The sequence below is a fragment of the Planococcus citri genome, chromosome 2 (genome assembly GCF_950023065.1).
Source record: "Planococcus citri chromosome 2, ihPlaCitr1.1, whole genome shotgun sequence".
In the NCBI taxonomy this organism is placed as follows: Eukaryota; Metazoa; Arthropoda; class Insecta; order Hemiptera; family Pseudococcidae; genus Planococcus; species Planococcus citri.
Window position 1 is genome coordinate 39,670,044 of NC_088678.1, and position 13,585 is coordinate 39,683,628.

General features: G+C 33.7%; 4 protein-coding genes across 8 annotated transcripts; 1 reads left to right on the top strand and 3 right to left on the bottom strand.

Annotated features, from left to right (window-relative positions):
* Positions 1 to 91: 91 nt before the first annotated feature.
* Positions 92 to 1,086, top strand: LOC135835746 (peptidyl-tRNA hydrolase 2, mitochondrial-like). 2 transcript variants are annotated; one of them, XM_065350158.1, is made up of 2 exons: positions 92 to 346; positions 419 to 1,086. In XM_065350158.1, the coding sequence occupies exon 2, from the start codon at positions 538 to 540 to the stop codon at positions 1,024 to 1,026; it is 489 nt and encodes a 162-aa protein (XP_065206230.1). In that variant the 5' UTR covers positions 92 to 346; positions 419 to 537; the 3' UTR covers positions 1,027 to 1,086. The 2 variants fall into 2 exon arrangements, with proteins under 2 accessions (XP_065206230.1, XP_065206229.1); XM_065350157.1 differs by having other exon boundaries at positions 93 to 342.
* Positions 1,087 to 1,124: 38 nt separating this feature from the next.
* Positions 1,125 to 2,604, bottom strand: LOC135835745 (uncharacterized). The gene is made up of 2 exons (XM_065350156.1): positions 2,304 to 2,604; positions 1,125 to 1,772 (listed from the first exon to the last, which is right to left on the bottom strand). The coding sequence occupies exons 1-2, from the start codon at positions 2,312 to 2,314 to the stop codon at positions 1,214 to 1,216; spliced, it is 570 nt and encodes a 189-aa protein (XP_065206228.1). The 5' UTR covers positions 2,315 to 2,604; the 3' UTR covers positions 1,125 to 1,213.
* Positions 2,605 to 2,741: 137 nt separating this feature from the next.
* rudhira lies at positions 2,742 to 9,580 on the bottom strand. 4 transcript variants are annotated; one of them, XM_065350151.1, is made up of 14 exons: positions 9,322 to 9,580; positions 8,579 to 8,733; positions 8,353 to 8,514; positions 8,057 to 8,275; positions 7,804 to 7,985; positions 7,432 to 7,735; positions 6,686 to 6,900; positions 6,431 to 6,598; positions 5,951 to 6,345; positions 5,644 to 5,882; positions 5,483 to 5,559; positions 5,257 to 5,396; positions 4,979 to 5,178; positions 2,742 to 3,216 (listed from the first exon to the last, which is right to left on the bottom strand). In XM_065350151.1, exons 2-13 carry the CDS (start codon positions 8,705 to 8,707, stop codon positions 5,027 to 5,029), a joined length of 2,382 nt encoding a protein of 793 aa, XP_065206223.1. In that variant the 5' UTR covers positions 8,708 to 8,733; positions 9,322 to 9,580; the 3' UTR covers positions 2,742 to 3,216; positions 4,979 to 5,026. The 4 variants fall into 4 exon arrangements, with proteins under 4 accessions (XP_065206223.1, XP_065206219.1, XP_065206222.1 ...); XM_065350147.1 differs by having other exon boundaries at positions 5,038 to 5,178; positions 9,322 to 9,579; XM_065350150.1 differs by lacking the exon at positions 9,322 to 9,580 and adding an exon at positions 9,174 to 9,315 and having other exon boundaries at positions 5,038 to 5,178.
* Positions 9,581 to 10,132: 552 nt separating this feature from the next.
* On the bottom strand, positions 10,133 to 13,270 carry LOC135835743 (coiled-coil domain-containing protein 22 homolog). The gene is made up of 12 exons (XM_065350152.1): positions 13,046 to 13,270; positions 12,801 to 12,972; positions 12,593 to 12,728; positions 12,361 to 12,525; positions 12,048 to 12,283; positions 11,910 to 11,957; positions 11,718 to 11,837; positions 11,409 to 11,645; positions 11,210 to 11,343; positions 10,966 to 11,131; positions 10,745 to 10,879; positions 10,133 to 10,654 (listed from the first exon to the last, which is right to left on the bottom strand). Exons 1-12 carry the CDS (start codon positions 13,093 to 13,095, stop codon positions 10,337 to 10,339), a joined length of 1,917 nt encoding a protein of 638 aa, XP_065206224.1. The 5' UTR covers positions 13,096 to 13,270; the 3' UTR covers positions 10,133 to 10,336.
* Positions 13,271 to 13,585: the final 315 nt, after the last annotated feature.

The window sequence follows — 13,585 nt, forward strand, 5'->3', positions numbered from 1 at the left end:
AATTTCAGTTTGCGCAGGGTCATCCTTCAACGTTGCCAAATATAATTTCGGTCAAACGAATGATTTAAAAATTGGCAACAGCGGATAAATTTTTTTTATCAAAAATAAAATTTCGCGATAATTTTTGATTCACCGGTTTCATTCAAGATTTCTAAATTATTTCATCATACTACTGTTGTAAGAATTTAAAAATAATCTATTCTTTTTCGAGTAATATTAATGCTACAGCTACGTCAGTCAGTGTCAAGTTTGGGTTAAATAAATGCTATGGGAGATGCATACGATCAGTTGGATGAAATGATAAAGAAGACTGGATGTATGGAAATACACGAAAAAGTTCAAGTTAGTACGTATTTTTAATCATATTACACTCACCATTTCAATCATATTTTACATCTTTCATTTCTTCTGCTCACAGCTGTGTGCTGCTGAAAATCAAGACTGGAGAAAGTGTCAAAAAGAAGTTCAAGAGTTCAAGAGTTGCATGGCAGAATACCAGAAACGTAAAAAGACGACTACAAATACGAATACAAAATCATGAACTCTCGCGACATTGTTTCCGGCACAACTGGATTAGTTGTAGGAGGCATTCTTACGTGGTTACTCAAGAACAAACTCAAAAGAGTCATTTCAATAGCTCGTTATGCTACGAAAAGTTCAGCGTTAGAGCCTATAAAAATGGTACTAGTTGTAAGACCAGATGTTCGCATGTCTTCGGGTAAATTAGCAGCTCAATGTGCTCATGCCGCTGTTTCTTCGTATGCTGCTGCTAAAGAATACGATCCTCAATTGGTTGCTATGTGGGAAAGCACTGGACAAGCTAAAATAGTCGTTAGTGGAGATAAAACTGGTGAAATGGAGTTATATTCGTTGGCCGAGAAAGCAAAGCAATTTAATATTGTTACTGCCATTATACGTGATGCTGGACGGACTCAATTAGCTGCAGGAACTCCTACGGTACTTGGAATGGGACCTGCGAAAGCGAAAGACTTGGATAACGTGTCTGGTCATTTACGACTTTATTGATTCAATTTTAGATACCTTGTAGTAATCTTTCGATTTGATTATATTGTTTTCGTTACCGTTTCTATTTCTTTTCAATGAATCGAAAAAAAACCAGTTCATTCGGTCACAATAATTTAATAAATAAATAAATTAACAAATAAATACAAAGTCGAGCGCATATACAGAAAAAATAAATTCAGTCTCAAAATTATAACGATTTGGATTTTTTCCTATTCAGATTTTCGTATTTACTTATGGCATTATGAACAAAACTACCTAAATACGACATTTTTTCTGGCGTTATGAAAGCTCTGACAGATTCTTCAAGACCTCTTTTTTGCCATCCTAGACTATTGAAATAACTTATAGAACATAATTCGGAATACGAACAAAATGCAGTAGCAATACTGGAAGTGATTAATAAAACTAAAACGGCAGTAACGGCGACAGCTCCGGCTTTCAGAATGAATTTGAACAAAGCTTTGGCAGTTTTTGGGATCAGCGTTTTGATGTATTCTAAAATTCCTTTATCTACTCCGATATTTTCCAAGTATGCTTCAGCTTTATCAATGGTTCTTTCGGGGATCAAAACTCCACTGTAGCCATTTTCGTATCTTATACTTTTCAAGTTTTCTAATGATGGAAATTGAGGTTTATCATCGGAAGCTGCAGTATTCGATGACAAGTCTGATACGGTGAACGAATCGTCAGCATTGATTAGGCCGCATAGGAACACCAAGCAGAGAATCCAAGTGAAATTACGAAAGCTAAAAAAACACGATAAATCAGTATAGGTATTGAGAGGTAAACTTTTTTCTCCCAAGTTTGAAAATCAGTAATCTTTCAAATTTTGAATGTTTTTCAAAGTGATTATGAGTAAAGTATTTCAAATTTACCTATTTAAAGAGATGTGTACCCAAATCATTATTTTTAAAAATTTAGATCAATTCAACTTGATAGGCATGCGAACATTTTTTCAAAAAACATGAATTGAACAGCATCAAAGTAAAAATACGAGTGAATTTATATCTCTGCTATCGAACTATAAATGAAAAATTCGCTTTGATTTCAATTTTGAAATTTACAAATATTAAAATCGATTAATCTACTACCTACTTTCTGTTCACAAAAATATAAAATTTATAATGATTTTTAAAAAAATTTAAATTATATTTCGAAGAGAAAAAAATGCTATTTTCAATTATCAATCTCTTGAAAATCCAGATTAATTAAATTTAAAATCAATTCCAATTTGAACGATAAAAAATCTCCAAAAATATATCATAAGATTTACATACCTAGAATCCATTTTTGAGTTTTATAAAAATTACTCCACCACCGAGTACTTGCAAGCGTCAAAACCGATCAATCCGCAAACTTGTTGACTCCGCCGCGTCAAATCACAATAATGATCGAAGGAACTACTCCAGTTAGCTTATAAATGCAAAAATATCCTGCTCGTCCTTCTAATTTACCACTTTCTTTTCCGAATTCGATAATTTCATTCAATAGGGTAGGAGGTAAAAGGATGGGTAGACACTTTACGGTAAATCAGCAAATATTTTAAACAAGGGTCATTAACGTTGACTTCACATAATACTCCACATCCGTTATATTAACTCGATTAGCGTTTAATTACCGACGATAGTTTCCTTTAAAGTCTGTTTACCTAGTTCCGGAATATTTGAAATTATTGGCAAAATTCATCGACGTAGAAAAAGTCGTACACACGGATGTTTGGGTTGCAATGCTTAATTTATTGTTTAAATTACAATTTATAAGATCAAAAATTGGAAGTATATTCGACAATAAGAGTGTTGGAACAATTAAATAACAACGATAGATTACACATAATAGATGAATCATTACGATCTACATGATTTATGAAAAATAGCATTTAGCGATATCAATTTTTTTTTCTTCTATAATTATGCGTGTCTTGTACTAGGAATTTTTTTTTCTTCAATGGCAGTATTACGTTTTTAAAGCTTGCTATAAACCGATTGAAGGACTTTTAAATTTTTTATATTTTTTTTCCTTTTCTTTTCTTTTCTTTTTCAATCATTAACGTTACACATATGATACTTTTCCAAAGGCGGGACCTCATTTTCAATTTGAGCGTTTATCTTCGTTTCTTTTTGGCTCGACGATTCTTTCTTGAAGCTTGTTTTTCTTGAGCTTCTTCGACGTTTTCGGAATCACTCAATTCCGCTGAAATAAAAAAAGGTTATTTTGAATTAAAATCCAATGTACATATACCTATGGGCTGAAAGTAGGCATTTTAAATATTTCCTCATAAATATACCAGTTATCCCGTTAATTATTCGACATAATACGTCGAGTGATGAGCAGTTAAATATACTCAAACTGCGCACACGTAAATTTATCCAACGTTATATTACAGTTTTGTTAACATTTAAGATAAGCCTAATAGTTAACGAACTCCTTAGAGTGAAATATCTAGATTGACAAAAAAAATTTTAATGTAGGTAGACGAAAAAATCAAAAGCGATCTACGGTGAATTTCATTTTTCAAAATTTAGCTCATAAAAAATATAAAAATTTGATTTAATCAAATAAGAATTCTGGAATTTGATTTGTACCTAATTTTTCACACCCTCAATTCGTATGGAGACAGTTTCAAATTTCTGAACATTTTTTCAAAAATATCCCCAATGAGAATGAGCATTCAAAAACCAGGAATAATATTGTTCTTGAGCAATCTTCAATTAATTCCGACAAAACCAAGCACAGATTTTCAAGATCCGTTTCTATTTCAAAGTTTCGAATTTTCGAAAATGCGCCAGAAATGTCAGTATTTACAAGAAAACATCTCGGTCACTCGGTCATCGATTTTGCTTATTTTTCATATGAAAATGGAACATAAAATGGAGGACAGCTCACGAAAATCCCAACTTGATAATCGAAGAATAGTTGATTCTACAGAATTTTGAATTTTCCAAAATGGTTCAAAAATTGAATAAATAGACGAAGAAATAAAATGCAGTTACTTATTCCTCAGAAAATTGTCGTTCACACTTCGAAGCCCAATTTTGATACAAATGGGAAAATTAATATCTATGTACCTGAAAATGGGATATTCCCTGTATTTGGATTATAATTCAACTGTCATCGTACTTTGAGACCCACTTGTTCTCAATTTGGATTTTTCGGAATTCAGACCTCAAAAATATCTACCCTGTTTTAAGTCACATCAAAAAAGGGCCTCAAAACCCAATGATAATTAATATGACCAAAAAGTGAAATTTCCTAAGTTATAAGTGCCCATTCTCACTTTCTTGATACTTGGTTGTATGTTTCTTAATTTTTTTTTTATTTTCGTGAAATTTGACCCAGACTAACAATTTTCAAATTCATATCGAAATTGGGTTAAAAAACGACTTTTAACCCCGTGAGTGAGAAGTGAGCGCAATCCCAGTGGGAAAATTAATGATACTTTCAGTCTTCACTTGATTAGTAGTGGACTATCTGAGAATTTCTTTAAATACTTACAATTACTACACATATTTCACCGGGATTAGTAATAGATAATTCAAACTTTAAAAAAAAAAACTAAAAAAATCATCTAATAATTCCATGCATTAGAAAAAATCAGTAATACATTTTTAGTTTTTTTTTCTGAAAAATTTCAAGAGAAATTTCTTCCACCTCCCCACAAAAAAAGGACTTTTCAAATCAGGTTTCTTGAATGAAAAAATAGATACCTATTTATTGCTTCTAGAAATATTCAATAATATTTAAATATTATCCCAAACATGCAAATTTCAAATTAGTTTTGGAATATTTTAGTACTTCCAATTTAAAAATAATGTTAGTGTAAATAACCAACATGAAATTCCGAATCAGGTCTCAAATACATATAAGAATCCCATAACATAGATTTACACGTACTCCAGTTAGTGTTTTAGAAATTTTGCACCCATGTCTAAAAATCTAAAAAAATCCTACCCACCAAAATGTCCCTTATTCTGCAGATATAACTATCACAAAACGCAGAGCCTCATTTCATACCAGATTTCAAAGCCGCGCTGATCGGCGACTCAAGCATAGCGTCGGCGATATCTTCTTGAATCTTTAGCTCTTCGGTGCCAAGAGATGAATCAGAATCTCCTCCATATGTTTCTAATAGCTTAGGTGACTGTTCAAGGCTACCTGTTGAACATAAAAAAGTTTCAAAAAATTAATATACGACGAGCCGGAGACTTTTTTCTTTAGAAAAAAAAAACTAACTGCTTGAACCGCTTTCTATGTACAAAGGAACGAGAGGGATTGCTTGATTCTTGGAATAATTGGCCGGCATATTCACTGGATTCGATTTAGCCGTGTAGGCGACGTTATTTTCAGATGTTTCCAAATCACCAGATCCATTTCTGCGCAATAATTCAAAAAATACGTGTAAAAAACTCGTTTTCCCAATATTAATTCTACTAATGATTTGAGAATCGTCTGAACTCACTTCAAGATTGGTTTAAAAGTAAACTGAGGTCCCATCCAGATACGTCTGTGCGGTCCAATATGGGTAACGATTTCAACCTAGGGTAATATCTCCAAATTAATTAACGTCTTTCGAAAATTTTACCACGATAATTAACAAAGTTATCAGAAAAGTTTATTAACCTGCGATAACCATTTATCGTCGTCGTCGATTGTAAATGATTTTTCGTCCGCAGCATAATTAGATATCTCTTGTTTCATACTCGCGTAAGTTGATAATAAAGGGTTACCGCAGCTTAACGGAGGCTCTATGGGTGCCAAACTCGTAGATAAAGGAGGCGTTTGCAATAAATACCACTGAACTTTAGCCTCGACCTTCAATTCTATAGGGCTTTCGTCACATAATTTATCTTTGGGAATTCCTGAAAATACGTATAATCCTCTTTAATGTTGTCGAAATTCATTCAAAAGCAAACAAGAGCCTAGGTACCTGAAGCGGGCAGTGGTTCTAAATCATACTGCGTTAAGATGCCCTGACTAGACATTATGAACAGCGAATCAGCTGCATTTTTTGATTTCCTATACGAAGCACCAATCTGTCCAGTTAATAAACCATCCAATAGTCGCGGAGGTGCGAACGAGGCGACTACTTTTAACGAAGGTAAACATTCTTCTTGATTTTGCGGCGACGAGTGTCTGGTTTGCGGGAGTAACGTCGACTGGCTTCGTATCTGGGCCAACGCTGTTACAACGGTAGGGTGAGGGAAGGGCGGTAAACACGGATTAGGGAACGACATCGATGTAGGGGATGAAGACAATGGTAGCACTTCGTGTGGTACAGGGCTATTCCGGCCATCTGTTATGATTCCAGCGCTGCGATGAAATCTGTTCAACATCAATGCGAATATAAATTTAACAATCCGCAATGCTGATGGTTTGAAGGAGTAAAAATATATTGTCATTTTGTCACCTTGATAGTTTATTGACAACATGAGGTGTGGAATGAGTACGTAATCCGATCGGGCCTCCGTAAGGAGTAACCGGGAAAACGTGAGTTGTGCCTCGTAACGAACTAACCGCCACCCAGCGTGAATCAACCGAGAATGTCATGTCTTGAACTCGAGCTGACGTATCACCTCTGCGTAGGAGAAAACGAAAAATTATTATAATAAGCATTTTTTTAAATGAAGAAGGAGGTTAGAAAAGTTAAATAAATAAAGCTCACCGATATAATACGTATAGATGATGCACCGACGTATACGATGAGCCGAGTAGATGCGGTTGAATTCTGAACACGTGAAAACGGTGGCCTTTTTTGTCGGCAGTCAACAGAAGTACTCCGGAAGGATCGAAACAAAGGGATACAATCGGCTCTGGATGGGCTACGAAGTGAGCTATTATACCTTCTTTCCTTTCTGATTCGTCATCGGATAATTTAGCCTGAAAATAGATAGATTTGAACGATTTATTATTCGATGGCAATGGCATCTATGATTTATTTTACCTACAAAGATAACGATCAATACTAATAATTAGAAAATGTAGAGTTATCGAACTGAAAGCTCGCTCCAGAATAGGTTGAAATGGTGAAATTCGGATTGGAGGGATTAATATTAGATTCAAATCCAATTTTAATTATTTTTACAGAGCAATACATAGAAATATTTTTAAATGGAAGATCCATCTCGTATCAACTGATTCTATTTTCAGGTCATCTGTATTTCAAAATACAATAAAATGATACCACATTCGTCTATTTTACTAATAATATTGAATGCATATTCAGCATATTCTTTAGGTGAGTACTTGACCAGAAATTTTTGTTGCGAAAAATTCTAAAAAGTTGTATGTTATTTCCCAAATATTTCCAATAGTCTTTGCAGATGGAGGATGGAGTTTTTTTTACGATGGCAAATTATTTTCTAACAACATAAGATGGTAAAACTGCTGCTTTTCCTTTTTCTAATTTACCTGAATATCAACAATGGTAACAATGCCAGGTTGGGTATATTCAGCCGAACTAGAACTGCCGATACTGTTACTGGAATCACTTCTGTGGAATCCTGCAGCCATATGCATATATGAATTGACAGGAGACGTAGATAAAGTACCAGACAGACTACTGGCGACAGATCCGCTTAAATCTTTCAAACCCTGGCTAAGGGTTTTTGCAGCATTCAAAACAGTGGCTGTATACGACGGGGCACTTTCCGATTCGCATCCGCCGGACGACTTTATCCATGATATTAGTCTCTGCTCTGAGTACGCTAGCCATCTACGAAACGTATTATTTTAGAATCTATGTAACAAACAATACGCTTATACAAAACATTAAAAACTTACCTAGGCCCGAGAGCGATAGGGTTCAAATTATACCCAGGAGTAGCATAGCAAGTGGTAATGGTATGAGAATTTTCTATCGTTAATGCATTAAATATGGCGATCTTTTCGATAAATGAGACAATGATGGAGATCCTATTAACCGTTACATCCAATATAGGGCTTTTAAATTTAATGCTTTTTACCTGAAAGTACAAAAATACGTGAAAAAATTTATACGATCGGATTCGTTCGTTTGTTTACGTTTTCTACTCACAACATCGCCTCCTCTAAGCGACAAAAAATTAATAGTACAGAATTGCTGTACGGTTGGTGAAACACTTTCACAAACTGCTGCCAAAGGTCTTCGATGAGCAAACGGGTCTTGTTTGGTTTGATCAGTCGCAGGAGATGGAATTAATTTTACAAATCTTGTTGTTCCATGAAACCAAGATAGTAATTCAGTTGCTTCGCCGTTTGCCGTTATACTCCAAATCTGTATTATGAGTTAAATAGTAAATTAGGAACACGACAATTGGGAGTTTTACATCTGTTATCATGATAAGTACTCACTTGACAACCGAAACTATACCCGAGAACGAGTAAAATAGGTAATCCAGCTGATACAGGTTCGATAGCTTCGGAATGGAAAATCGGATCATTTACGTCACAATATTCGAACCTTGCCCATAGTATTTTTTCTTTACTCTCCGACGGTGGCGAGCATCCGTACGCCTAATAAAGCATAAACGAATGTAGATGACGTAAATTATCATTATAACAGCTGACTGAATCTTACTTGAGGTACGACATCTTGAATGAAACCAGTGAAGCTATCGATTAATGATTTATCTTCAACAATTTGAGGCAGAATAACTTTTCCAACACATTTTTCGTAAGACTTTTTTCGTAGAGATTCAGCAGACATTACTTAAAATGGGTGGAGAGTGTTATCTATAACAAACACAGCTCACATTAACGATTCAGCCAAACACAAATAAGTAATTTACGATTAAAAACACTGATTGATGTCCATTGATAGTGGTATGATCCTACGTATAAATTTTTTATAGATAACGTTAGTTGTGTAATCACGACACTCGATACGACAGCAAAATTTACCTCTTTATCGTCAGAACATTTGACAGAGTAGATTTCTAACTATACAAAACGAATGAGTCAACGATTAACAATTATCAAAATTAACGTAATTCTTCGTTTTCGTCACAAATGGTTGAAATTTTTCATTATCACTACGTACTTCTCCAGTGTTTCATAATCGTCGAGTCACAAACACAAAACACAAACAATGTTTACGCAGACTTTAACAAAACCTCAACAGTGTAATTTAGCATAATATATCCAATGTATACAGCTAAGATGATGCTACTAACTCGATAAATGAACCAATACAAAAGAAATTTCTGATTGATGAATGATTTAACAGTAAATTAAGCACTAATAACTAAACACACATCACTGATGGTCCAGTTTTATGTAAAAAAAAGCAACGTATTTTCTACTTTGAAATATTGAACTTACTTTTTTCAAACAGATATCAGTAAGACAAACAAAGCAACTGATGGAAACATAAAAGAACACTGATAAACATATGAAACATGTAGCAAGCAAGTTGAAACGTCATTTTCGAAAGGGAAAGTGTATAGACTGTGGAAAGTGCGTAGAATCAGGGGCAAATTGCACTATGACGATTATTCGATATTTTTTAGCATCGAAATGCATAAAAAAAGAAGCATTTCAACTACTTAATTATTTATTCAAGTACTTATAGTTGATGATTACGAGCTTGTTCTGAGAAATCAAATGTTTATGCGCAATAAATCGCTAAAATTCGAATGGCGTAATCTGAATGTAGGAATGGTTGATGAATGATGAATCACTTCGTTCGCTACTTGTTTGATTCTCTCTGTAGTCTGTACACAGAAGGAAAGATTCGTGTTTCAAAGTCGTCATAAAAATTTTCCACAAAAATGTCATGTATAATAATCCGCTGGCATTGGTGGAAAAGCTCGCTCAATTTTTAGCCATAGGATGTTCAAATGACCTTTAAGGTATTCGCAGCCTATCAAGCAGCTGGTAACAATCACAATTTAATTGCAATTCGTTGTATTGTTCTGTTACGCCAATTACGATAGTAGGTAGGTATCTGATATATTCATATTCGAGCACCTATCGATGTTGATCGATCAATAATTTTTCTGATTCTCATTGTCCTTCGAAAATTCTTCAAATTATTAACAAGGTACAACGTTGTTCAAAAATGCTAACAGGATTTTATTACTTCAGTTATTACGATTACGTAGAAATAATGGAATAAAAAAATTAAATAAAAATTCTGCATAAAACATATTACTTATCTAAATAAATAATCAGGGTAAAATACCTAACATAAGCGAATCTATCGCATTATCAGCTCACGTTTGAAAAACGCATTAAAGTATATCACACGTGTACTAGAAGGTAATACATAAATGCATATTAAGAATGAAACTATATTACGTAAAATCATGCGCAATATAAATTGCGCAAATTTATATCATGACGAAGTACTCTGCTTGGATTTAGTTTTGGATGAACTTTCAGCAGATCCTTGCGAAGTTTGCCTATTGACAGGTTTAAAGTTTTCGAGCGCAGGATAGCCTAAACGATCAATGACAATGTTATTAAGTTTAGTTTCAGATCTGTCACCATTATTCGATTTAGGTGGTGGCAATGCAGTCGACTCAGGTTGCTTTTTCTCAAATAAACCCAATTTTTTCAACAAAGAGGCTTCTTCTTCTTTCAGTCGTTTAAGATCTTTACTAACTTGCTCGAAAGATTCAGATATATTTTCACTGCTTTCTAAAGTTTGTAACTGAAAAGGAAAATAAACACGGTTGTCATTAGTGAGAAAAAAACGAGGCGATAAGGCAAAGGACATAGGAAACTTTTTTAGACTGCATACCTGTTCTTCCAAATCTTTCGATTCTCTAACATAATTTCCAGTTTCTCCAACCATAGTAAGGATATCTGAGACGTCTTTGTGCAAAAGTAACAGCAATTTATGAGTTTCAAGAGAAAGCTCATCGTTTCTTGAGTTCTGAAAAAAATACGCCAAAAATTAGCGGTTGGTTTCAGAAATTTGGATAAAGTTAAGCATTGAACGTGGAAAGGAATAAGACTCACAGATACAACCATTTGTTCAGCGACAGCGAACGATCTGTCGATTTTTCCAGATAACGTGTTTATTTCTTTTTGAACGTATCTCATATCGACCAGGATTTTATCGATTTCCTTTCCTTGTTTTTTGATATTTTTAATTATTTCAAAAATTCTTTGAATATATTCGTTCCTGAAGAAAAAAAAACAATCGAATTAATACATATCTCTTTTATGGGAGAATTAATAGTGTTTTCCCAAAAATACCTACCTTTGAACACCTTTCAATGCATCACTTTCCGCTAACTTTTGCTGCAGGATTTTCTTCTTTTCTATTTGTTCAGCGACGTTGAGAAGTTCTTTTCTAAGCTCCAAAATATTTTCGATAAGCTCATTTTTTTCACTCTGAAATGTAATTGAAATGAGCGGAAAGTTATGGAATGACCGAAAAAATGTTTCGTTTTACTCACTGTTTTTGTATTTAGTATTCCTTCCAATTCAGTCTTTCTCTTGAGCAATACTTCTTTACCTTGCTGCCACTGAGCTTCGTGTTTTTCAATTTTATTTCTAACTTTCTCATTGGCAGCTAGTAATTTTGGAATGTTGTTTTCAGAATCTGGAAGCAGCTGTAATGACTGTTCCAAAGTCGATTCTGCGGCAGTTTTTTCTTCCAATTTTTTCTTAAGATCAGTATTAGATTTTGAAATCTGAAAACACGTAGAATACGAACTATAAAGGAATATTCGGTTCTCATTAATAAATTACGAAAGTAAACTCACATCGTTGAATTTCAATTTCAACGTTGCCAATTCATCTTGCATATTTTTTATTTCTTCTTCTAGAGATGCGAGTTCAGCTTCTTTATCCGTTTCTGAAGATGATCTCTCGCTTCCTGTGGTCTGAAAAAAATTAACAATAATAAAGGAATGTCCAAAATTTTAAAAATTAACTCATAAGAAATGGATACGAACCTTTGAGAGAACATTATTAGCACCTTCATTGGCTTGAAAACCTGGTAACTGAAAAAACAAATGAGTATATAATAAATTGATGGCGAACAAAACATTTGTAATTTGAAAAACTACGGAATAAAATTTTAAAAATATTACCTCAACTTCTGACGCGCTTGAAGTATCAAGCCGACAGTTATCTGCAGACCCTCTTGAAAGAACAGAATTGAAAAAGCTTTCTTCGAGAGGTTTCAAATTAAAACTAAAACATTTGGGTTTTTTTGGATTCAGTATACCACTCGAATTTAAAGATATCAGTGATGGCAAGAAAGACTCGTAATTATTAACTTGTTCGTCAACAAAAGGTAATTTTTTAACGACAAAATCTCGCCACTCTGAAATAAAACGAAAACATGATAAATTCATTATAAGAATTCGAAATAACCTATTCAAAAAATATCATCATTTTTACCAAGAGGCTGGCAATCAATTTTTTGATTTGGTAGTAATGCACCAGTTTCCAACGCTGTCGATATAAATGGTGTTAAGCACATTCCGTTATGATCTTTTGATTTAGAGCTTAATATTTTTTTGAGTTCTTCAGCAGTTTTTTGTCTTATGCTAGAGGTATTCTTATCTGCAAGCAATTGAAAAATATTAGGTGTGTTTTTCACACTTCTTCAAAATATATTAACCGGAGTTACCGTCAGTTTTTTCAATTTCTTCAAAAGCCAACTGCCTGGGTAAATGTTGTACCAAGAAAATTATTACATTTCGAACATCGGTCACATTAGTATATAAAAAGGTGTGATACCCTACATCGCCCTTGTACCCGAGTTCCTAGTCAAACACATATAAAATTAATCAAACACATTTTAAGGATATGTTTCTAACAAAAAAATAATTACTAACATTACAAATGGTAGCTAATTGATTGCACATGTTGAATTTAATGGACATAGAAGGAGGCAAAACCCTGGGAAAGTTCAAATCCGGTTTGATGGTGTTGATACAACAGATAGCCATCTCGACCAGGTCCTCGAAAGGGCAAAGTTTCAAACTATAGATGTCATCCTTCGCTTCACTGTGAAATCATACATTTCTCGTCAGATATGCGTTATTTCAGTAAATATCAGAGAAATAATTAATCAACTTACTATCCGATTTCTTTCAGAGATGATAAGACAATTTGATCGACGTCGTCCATTTCGAAGGGAGTATTCAACAAGTATTTCAACACGTCAAGTTCAACTTTTTGCCAGCAACTGTGAGCGCAAAGAGATTTTTACATATTTGCCGGTTAATTTTATTTCCATCTCGTTAAGTTAAATATTTGCTTAATTTTATGAAACAGAACAGAGAACAGATGGGAAAAATTATCCTTATCAGTGAAAATAATTATCAATAACGGTATTTGGTCTTATCGACAAGATGACTTGGGATTCTACGCTTTACGGTGAAAAAAGTGAAATGAAAAAACAAAATCATTTTTTGGAAAATTATCGGATAGTTTGTAAAATTTATAGCTAAAATCAAGAATACCAAGAAGTAAAAGTATAATTTTGTATCTAGTACATTAATACGATCTTTATTAGTTAATTTTTTTTGCAAATTTTGAATTAAATTAAAAAAATTAAATTCATTTCCATAGGATCACGAAAACTGCCCCTCTACGTGTTTTTTCCATAAAATCACAT

Coding starts and splice junctions, on each gene's coding strand:
- LOC135835746 (XM_065350158.1), top strand. CDS start 538: ATGAACTCTCGCGACATTGTTTCCGGCACAACTGGATTAGTTGTAGGA.
- rudhira (XM_065350147.1), bottom strand. CDS start 8,707: ATGTCTGCTGAATCTCTACGAAAAAAGTCTTACGAAAAATGTGTTGGA. Junction 8,515..8,578: donor TTCAAGATGTCGTACCTCAA/GTAAGATTCAGT, acceptor ATGCTTTATTAG/GCGTACGGATGCTCGCCACC. Junction 8,276..8,352: donor GGTATAGTTTCGGTTGTCAA/GTGAGTACTTAT, acceptor CTCATAATACAG/ATTTGGAGTATAACGGCAAA.
- LOC135835743 (XM_065350152.1), bottom strand. CDS start 13,095: ATGGACGACGTCGATCAAATTGTCTTATCATCTCTGAAAGAAATCGGA. Junction 11,132..11,209: donor GCATTGAAAGGTGTTCAAAG/GTAGGTATTTTT, acceptor TTTTTTCTTCAG/GAACGAATATATTCAAAGAA. Junction 10,880..10,965: donor CTGAACAAATGGTTGTATCT/GTGAGTCTTATT, acceptor TATTTTTTTCAG/AACTCAAGAAACGATGAGCT.